This window comes from Sinocyclocheilus anshuiensis, unplaced genomic scaffold, assembly GCF_001515605.1.
Source record: "Sinocyclocheilus anshuiensis isolate Anshui unplaced genomic scaffold, SAMN03320099.WGS_v1.1 scaffold392, whole genome shotgun sequence".
NCBI lineage: Eukaryota > Metazoa > Chordata > Actinopteri > Cypriniformes > Cyprinidae > Sinocyclocheilus > Sinocyclocheilus anshuiensis.
This window is the reverse complement of record NW_015557091.1, coordinates 3,347,714-3,357,213: the sequence shown is the minus strand read 5'-3', so window position 1 is coordinate 3,357,213 and position 9,500 is coordinate 3,347,714. Positions and strand designations below refer to the sequence as shown.

The 9,500-nt window shown below is 37.0% G+C and overlaps 1 protein-coding gene across 1 annotated transcript in view; it reads left to right on the top strand.

The window, feature by feature from the left end:
• LOC107677152 (cyclic nucleotide-binding domain-containing protein 1-like) overlaps nt 1–9,500 on the top strand; it is a 42,937-nt gene that overhangs the window by 29,075 nt on the left and 4,362 nt on the right. The window contains 5 exon segments of the mRNA XM_016471938.1: nt 7,315–7,421; nt 7,542–7,586; nt 7,588–7,696; nt 7,902–7,969; nt 8,459–8,521. Of these exon segments, the coding sequence (XP_016327424.1) occupies nt 7,315–7,421; nt 7,542–7,586; nt 7,588–7,696; nt 7,902–7,969; nt 8,459–8,521 (392 nt within the window).

Sequence of the window (9,500 nt, the reverse complement as noted above, 5' to 3'; positions counted from 1 at the left end):
GTGTGTGTGCGAGTGTGTGTGTGTGTGTGTGTGCGTGCGTGTGTGTGTGTTTCATCTGTTTCATCTGGTCTTGTTGAGATATATAGTTGAGTATCATCGGCATAACAGTGGAAACTAATCCCGTATTTTTTAATAATATTACCAAGGGGCAACATGTATATCGAAAATAGCAGAGGACCTAGGACAGATCCTTGTGGCACTCCATATTTTACTGGTGATAATTGAGATGACTCCCCATTTAAATGAACAAGGTGGTAGCGATCGGACAGGTAGGATCTAAACCATCTTAAAGCCTGCCCTTGAATACCTGTATAGTTTTGTAATCGATCTATGAGTATGTCATGATCTATAGTATCAAACGCAGCACTAAGATCAAGTAAAACTAGCAATGAGATACAGCCTTGGTCTGACGCAAGAAGCAAGTCATTTGTAATTTTAACAAGTGCAGTTTCTGTGCTATGGTGGGGCCTTCATAGAGATCATTTTTTTGCAGGAAGGAGCGCAATTGAGAAGACACAAGTTTTTCTAAAATTTTAGACATAAAAGGAAGATTTGAGAATGGGTCTGTAATTAGTATGTATCAGCGCTGACAGTTTATCCGGCTCGGCTGAGGGTTGGGCTGAGGGAATCATATCATAGCTGTTCTTTATCAGAGAGACGGAGAGAGTGTCATCAACATGGTCAGTTGGCATAAAACAAGTCTTTTGGGAATAAATACACAATAGGGCTGTCAATTGTTTACAGATTAATTTTAGTTAATTACATGCTGATTCATTAAATAAAATAACTGTAAATGATGGCATGTCAGTATTCACTGAGAAATGCCTGAAATGAAGATCATTCAAAGACATTGTTGTGGCAGATGAGTAATTAATTGACAGACTTTAAAAAGTGGCTCTAGAAGTCAATAAATTTAAATTTTTGGCTGTTGCTTTATGCCTCTTTCTTTTTCATTGTGTCACGCAAAGTTTTAAAACATTGTTTAAAGTAAAAAAAATAAAAACAAAATTTGAATTTTGTTGTAATCTGTTATGTGTTAATATTAATAATATAATTTTGTATTAGTTTTATATTTTGTATATTATTATTAATATCACTTTTATATTTAACACATTATTTTTCTATATTTATTTGTAATTAACCATACTAAATTCTATTAAATTGACAACCCTAAAATAAACATATTTGTCATCATACTATAATGCACTTGTGTGGTGTGAGCGATTCTTTAGTAATATTTTAATCTCTTGTTTAGTTTATTTTACAGATCAGGGTATGTTTAAACAGGCTCTGTTTGTAGAGTATTGTGTGATTGTCTGTGTGTGTGTGTTTATGTGTGTGTGTGTGTGTGTGTGTGGTCCTGGTATTCCCTACATTATGGGGACCAAATGTCCCCACAAGTATAGTAATACTAGTAAATTTACACAGAATGATCTTTTTTGAAAATCTAAAATAGCATAAAGTTTTGGTTGAGGGGTAGATTAAGGAGTAGAGTTTGTGTGCTTGTGTGCATGAGTGCGTGTGTGTGTGTGTGTGTGTGTGTGCGCGTGTGCGTGTGTGTATGTGTGTGTTTGGAGGCGATGGCGTGGTGTGAAGTCATGCCTTCTATACTTACAATGCACACTGTTCAGCACCTTGGATAGCAGCACAACATGTGAACACGACTAACAGGTGTGAGAATGACGATAACTCACACGTGAGCACGATGGACTCATTGAGTGCTGGTCCCAATCCCAGTTCGGGGATTAGGCAGAAGAGGAAAACCCTAATGGCTTTTCCCTTTGTATGACTCCTTACGGACCAAACTTGACCGCCTAACAACCCGTGACCGCCCTGCCTCACCAAAGCCACTGTCCTCATTTGAACTTCCTCCTGACCGTGATGCATAACCCAAAAGCCTTGATCCAGAGACCACTGCACTTCCCTTTGGCTGTCCTTAGCTGTAAACTTCAAACCATTAACACTCTCGTTTCCATTACTCACAAAGGCATTTTTTATTAATAAAAAGTACAGTAAAAACTGTAATTTTATAAAATATTATTACAACTTTAAATAACTTAAAATGGAAGTTATTCCTGTGATGCAAAGCTGAATTTTCAACAGCCATTACTCAAATCTTCAGTGTCACATGATCCTTGTACTGCTTAATCATTTTCTGAAAACCACAATACATTTTTTAATGTTTCTTTGACTAGAATGTTCAAAAGAAAAACATTTATTTGAAATAGAAATAATTTGTAACATTATAAATGTCTTGACTGTCACTTTTGATCAGTTAAATGCATCTTTGCTGAATACAAATATTATTTCCTTTTTTAAAACAATGAAATAAATGCTTATTTTCATTTTTTAAATCTACCATGCATTGCTACATTATCAATTAATAAAAAATAAATGTATGTAAAAATGTATAGTAAAATTATTATATAATGTTCAGAATTATTTTGTCATCTTGTACAATATTGTTTCTGTAGGAAAAATATTTTATTTAAATTTTATCTGGAAACGAGAATAAAAACTAAGAAAATGGCTTGAACCAGTTGTAGTGATATTAGGGCCACTATATACAGTATGTATTTTTTTTTTCTTGTAGAGAGGTCATTAAACATGATTCAGAGAGAAGAACATTTACTGGGCATGATGGGTACAGTGTGAACAGATGTTTATTGATGCATCTCCACACTAACTATAGTTCTGTAAGGACCACTATCGTCAAAATGATTGACACTTTGCATACAGGTTGGATTGGTGATTCTGTTCTGGGTAAAAATTGCCCGCTCATCCATGCAGCCTGTCATGAATGAGCAGGGAGAGCAGTAATAACCACCAAACATAGGCTGACACTCCCCAACCACAAACTGATGGCAAACTTGAAAGGAGAAGCATGTCCTTCAGAAATAGCAGAGGCTGGGGCAGCATGGCCCTTACAGGAGGAGAGTAGCAGCAAAGGGGTGCTCTTCTTTAACAAGCAGCTGAGAAGAGTAGCGTGCCCCTTTAATGCAGTACCTGAAAAGATTAAGCAACAAGAATATGGTCAATACCCAAAAATTAAGCAACAAGCATGTTGCCCTTACCCAGATGACGTTGTTAGCATTTGAATAACAACCTTTAGTAGCAAAATTTACATACTGTGCACTAGATAGCTTTAAGAAACAAGCATGTTGCTGATATAATAGTTTAATAAGCTTAAAGAAACAACATTTCCAATACTAGATGTGTCTTAAGCAGCAAGCATGTTTCAAAAATCAGAGAGCCTTAAACAACAGCTTTAAAAACAAACCTCTGCTGTGGCAAGTTTAACTGGGTACCAGCATGTCGAAATAAAACCAATAAGCCTAAAGCATCAAGCATGTTACTGAACAACTAGCCTTAAACAACGAGCAATATTTGCCAATAACCTGATAGCATTAAGCAATGAGAATAAAAAGAAACTTAGCTTAGCTTCGTGAAGACATTCAGAGATGAATAAAGGGTGAAATATAGCCAGCTGTGACGTGGATGCTTGATCCCCTTCTTGATATCTTACTCCTTCCAGCGAGGAAGGCAGATCTTGTGTAAACTCTTGTTGATTCAGACACATTAGCACAACTTCAGTGATGATTTGTGGGCAAAGAGTCCATGTCAATTATAAATCGCTGCGAGAAGCAGTGCTCGCTCAGGTCACTTCCAATCTTGCAGCTCATATCAATCAATGCAGCGAATTCGTGTTCAAGTTCACGAACTTGAATCTGGTGGGGAACGAACCCCTCTTGCAATATTCCTGATTGTACGCTTCCTATAGAGACGGAATTCGCCATCTAATTTCCTCCTGAGCAAGCTATAAAGCTGCTGAATATTACTGAATAGACCTTATATAGGAATGCCGTGATAGCCGTCGTATTCCTATAGGTAGACGTGGATCAGCTGAGAGTCAGCTGATGCAAGCTTGACTCACGTGACCTGCCAGAACTAACGCTACGCTTGACCCACTGTAAGAAAGGTCTCAGGTGTCTTTCTCCCTCCTTCTGCAGTCTTTTTCTATTTCTCCTCTTAAACAAACATGTCATTGAAGATCAGAAGTGAAATCGCTGCTCTATTAGTTCCCCAGTCTGTGGGCTACTCCGAATGTCTCACTTTGCCCCTCCAGAGACATGAGCTGTAAACTCGAATATCTTCTGTTCTACAGCAGGATTATGCCAAACAAAAGCCTATTGTCTCCAGCGCTGGACTGCGTCACCCTGTGTCCACAGCTGGCCTGTTCCTATTCTGGCCTGGACTGCCACCCCTGGGCTATGAATCCAGTCTGGTCCAGGTTTTTCTAGCCATCTTACTTTCTATCATGTTCCATGGCTGGACTTGCAGTCCAAATATCCAGTCCAGCATGACTGGATGACATGATGTTTTTGATTATCTGAGCAGAAGTTTACTGATCTGTTACTGTTTGGCCCACCCAGTCAGACAGAATATGGTGTCCATGTTTATGGTAACATTTAACCACCCAGAACACAAATTCATTTCTTTCTTTAATAGAGATCTTCTGCCCTTGGCGTCTGCTTTAATCATAGGATGTAAAAATTACAACAAAACAGTAATATTATGAAATATTATTACAATTAAAATAAATATATTTTCATTATAATACATTTTAAAATGTGATGTATTTGCACGATGCAAAACTGAAAAACTTTTCAGCAGCCATTACTTCAGTCATCAATATCTTAATGACTTTATGGCTTTTTTAATGGTAGTTTTTATAATATATAAATTTGGAATGGTACTGTGTATGTGTATATATATTTATATATATATATATATACAGTATATATATATATATATTAAATAAATAAATATTTACTATTTACTAATATTAAATATTTATTTACTCTTATGACACTGGGCTTTTTTGTGCAACTGACACTGTGTACACTGATTCCAAGTACTGTTAGGGCTGGTTCACACACAATTAAATTTTTCATTGCACTACTTTTCCATTGTTTTTCTATATAAACGTGCTAGGTGGACAACTTTGACTGTTGCACTCGCTTCTCTGTCTTTTGCAGTGTCTCACACATGACTCTCAAGTTAAAAGTCCTAAAAAACATGTCTTGAGACCATTTTTCCCAATTCCACTTCACACGTCTTGTGTTCTTGTGCATCATCTGATACATGGACTTGTGGACGACCCTGTATTATTTGTTCTTCCCCCTCTTCAGATTCAGTTTCTGGCTCTAACTTATATGGCTGAATTAATCCAGCATTACCACTTTCCATTGTGTAGTGTTTACTACTTCAGTTAAGCGTGTGAAAGTGGAGCAGGTCCAAGCTGGTGTGATTGATGGTAGGTGGGACTAATTTGCATATTCATAGATCCGCATATACTAAATGAGATAAGAGTGTAGAGTTATATTCAAGCCATTATAAGGCAAGAAAAAAGAAGAAGAAAAAAAACATTTAAATACATAATTTTGATTATCCAAGTGTTCTGCAGGTCAAGTGTAATTTCCCCTTCCACATACTAAGGCAGGAAAAAGTTTTATCAGAGCAGAAAGTCCTAAAGCCATGGCATTAAATGATGCCTGAACTGCAAAAATTGATATCTTCCTCAGTATTTTTGTTTTGTTCTCCAATACAAACATATAAATATCCTTAAATCAAGGTACATTTACTTGAGATGCAATATGAAGTCTTGTTTTCTGAGAAATTTAACAAAATTAAGTGAGTTTGTTTAAAACAAGAACAAATATCTGTCAATAGGGAACGAAAACTTGTTTTCCCTTTGAATTAAGTTGATTTTTTTGAGCTCACTGGTAGATATATTTTTGTTTTAACCATAAACACTTGCTATTTCAATATTAGTGTTTGGGAACAGAGCATAATTATTAGCCATAATTATTTTGTATTTATTATTATTATTATTTAATTAAAAATTAATGGAGATCTTTTAGAAGTTGTATTTTCAAACTTTGAAGCTTTTGTTTATACAAGACATTTAGAGAACATCTTGACATATCGTGTTTCATTCTATTTATTCCTTCAAGTTTCTTTACTTAGTCTTAAAAAGTCTTGAAAAGTATTACATTTACCTTCATAAAACCTGCAGTAACCCTGTCAGAGATAAGTTTAATGGGATAAAATTAGTGACTGAAGGGGGACTTGCATAGAAAATGCATAGAACTCAATGTCTTTAAAGGGTATATGCGCCATTGATAGTGAGCAAAGAAAATATACCACTGTTAATATTACTCACAGGCCATTAAACTGTACTTTGCATTATTTTTATTAATTCTATATTTTAATCACTATTTGATTTTTAAAGTAATATTGCTAAAGCTGATTGAAAAGCTACTGTTGGAAGAGTATCGTTGCGGAACAGTTTTATGCTGTTCCACTGCGCTAATTGTGTTGTGCAGTACAGAAATGCAGAACTCTGGATGTTAATGCCCTGCGGGAGGAGGCGTGACTGCGGCGTGTTCATCTAAGAAGACAAACGGCGTCTACCAGAGCCTGCTGTGATTTCCCAAGTGATCTAGACATTTGCTTTTTAATGGCTTTGCGAAGACATGCAGAGCGGGCGAATAACATAGTAACGACAGTTTTGCTCTGAAAAGAGGGAGAGTGTGAGAGATGAGATTAAAACTCGCTTTTGAAACACAACTTCCTCCTGCCTCTAACGCTTCTGAAGCGGAGGCCTGGGTTCTGTCACCGGCCAGACAAATGGACTCTGCTTGTCCCGCTTGCTGCTTCACAGTGATGGGATTTACCTGTCAAGGCTGATATAGTGTTTCCCCCTGATGTTAAAGGCTCACTGTAAATCAATTTAATCCTCACCTCCACAAACCAACCCCAGGTTTGTCACAATAAGAAATAATCCACTGCTTTTGGGGCTGCTGCCAAAACATAGACTACTTTTGTCGTAACCAGTCTGCATCTTTTTTTCTCATTCTCTCCTGCCTGGGTCACTTCTGGTCTACATTGAGATGCATTTATTATGGTGGGGAATGCCTTGCTTTTGCATAGCACCTGATGCAATGAGTGACAAGCAAATGGCTGGCCACTGCTCCGTGTGTGTGTTCACGGTGTGTGTGTGCTCACTACTCACTGCTGTGTGTGTGCACTTGGATGGGTGAAATGCAGAGCACAAATCACCATAGTCGGCCATGCATGTAACGTCACATCACTTACTCAAAAAACATTTAAAAAATCTTAACGACCCCCCCCAAACTTTTGAACTGCAGTGTACTATACATATGTAGCATATTCAAGTGTTTGGTTACAGTTTTAATGGGAATTTAAGTTGTTTCCTGACTAAACCAGTTTTTAAATCTGTATTTGTAGTGCTGGTGAAGGAGGGAAAGATCTGTCCGTTTGTGGCCTTCATTGGACGTGGAGAATGTAACATCCTTCAGGACGTGGGATCGTTGACAAAACCCGTTGACAAAAAGGTATCAGGACAAGCAGTCATACCTTGAAAAGAAATGTCAGAGCATGCATATTCTTATTTTATTGCTTTTTTTTTGTCAGAAATGGTAGTGTAGATACTGTTTAGTGTTTGTGAATTGCAGGGCTGCAGGATCAGATTTGTGATGGTTGGTAAGCTGGGTCCAAACAAAGCAGTCGTTTGGTGAGGTCAGCATCCTATTGAACCAGCCGTCCCCTTGTACTGTTATCACTGCCACTGAAGTTCATGGTGGAATCATTCAACCAGAATGTCTTAAAGGTCAGTTGCTACACTACTGCTTACTACCTTCACAGAGCAGGATCACCATGACATTACACCTCAAGAGGTAATAGCTTTAAACTGACCTTACATTAACTCGCATACTCGAACAGTAACACCCACGGAGTGTCCAGCTCATTTAAAGCATGTGTTTTGTATTCTGCTGTGAATCTGAATGAGGTTTGTTTTTTTAACCCGTGCACAGGACTGGACTCAGTGACCACTTCTCTTATACTGAAGACTGCACAACCAATGTGTGGAAAACTCAGTAAGGTAAGAAAAAAGGAAAACTTCAGTTTTATGTGCAGTGATAGGGAAATTATTATTATTATTGTCAATATTGGAAACAACAATTATAAAATATAATTAATAATAATTGTATTAATTTTATTATTAATAATTGTAATAAATAATAATTTTATTGTCACTTTATTATTTTTTTGTAATTTATAATATTTATTATATATATATGTATGTTTTTTTATTACATTTTTAGTAAAAAATAACTTTATTAAGATATACTGTTCTCTGGCTAATCAGAATTTTCATTTTGGTTATTGTTTTCACACAGCAGTGTAATTTCGTTAGTCCAACACAACAACACAATGGGCTCATTAAAAATGAACTGCAGAGTTAGAGCATTGTGGGAAATAAAATGTTCTTCCAGTATGGTCCATAAAATGCAAGTTGCAGACATAAGGTTGTTTCACCTTGAGGGTTGTTTGCTGCGTTTGTTTCACATGTCTGTTCTTCTTTGTGCAGGAGGAAGTCATGAAGGAGTTCCTGACACAGGAGAGGATGAAGAAATGGGAACATGAGAAGCTTGTTCTCTTATTCTTCTTTCTTTCTGACCCTTTAACCCACAATACGATGTGTGTCCTCCTTCAGGGTGTGTGGTGTCCGTGGAGAATGACCAGCAGAGTGAATTATAGTGCCAAACCCTTCTGGAACACTCTTCAAAAAAAAATAAACAAGCAGTGAGTTCATGAGATGTATAAGCTGTTCTAACTCCCAGACACCCGTTCAACTTTGACTTTGTTCTCAGAAACTCCAGACTCTGCCGTCTCTGTGTTCACATGCCACTTCACCAAGCATGATAGCACCCACATGCTCAGATATGTTACAGAATGGTCCAGTTCTCTTTGGTAAAGGCAAAATGCATTTGAAATGCTTTCCAGACTGGCTCTATCCTCTCGTATAGGACTGGACATTTCGACGTATATACGGTAGAGATTTTGCTTTATCTTTGAACCTTGGTAGGAATTTTCAAACAGCAAAAATGAGCAGGACTTCTGTATTTACACATGACAGCATCAAAAAAACATGGACGAGAACCAAAAACTCAGTAAGACTCAAGTCAAGAGAAGAAAAACTTAAGGTGTATAACATGATGCTGAGATGTCGCATTAATACATTTAGAGTCAGGTCTATCCATTTCATATGGTAGTTTGCATAGTAGTTGCAAGTATTACATAATTTGAAGCTGTTTTTGCACTAATGCCAGACCTATCACTCATTTGTTATTAATAATTGTATTTTTTGGTTTGCATCCATCCAGTTACAATTCAAAAATAGAAAGTAATTAAATTAGATGAAGTACCTGTCAGCTGTAAAGTATTTAATAGGGCTGGGAAAATAAATCGATGCATCGAGAATCGAGAAACGATTCTGAGATTTTCCGAATGCATCGCGATTCTTTCGCGATTCGATTCTGAGCTTAGTTTTGAACAGCAGATGCTTTAGAAACGGTCGTACTCTGCTCGTTTCCAAATCCTTCCACACACTTGAACCTAAAATAATCATT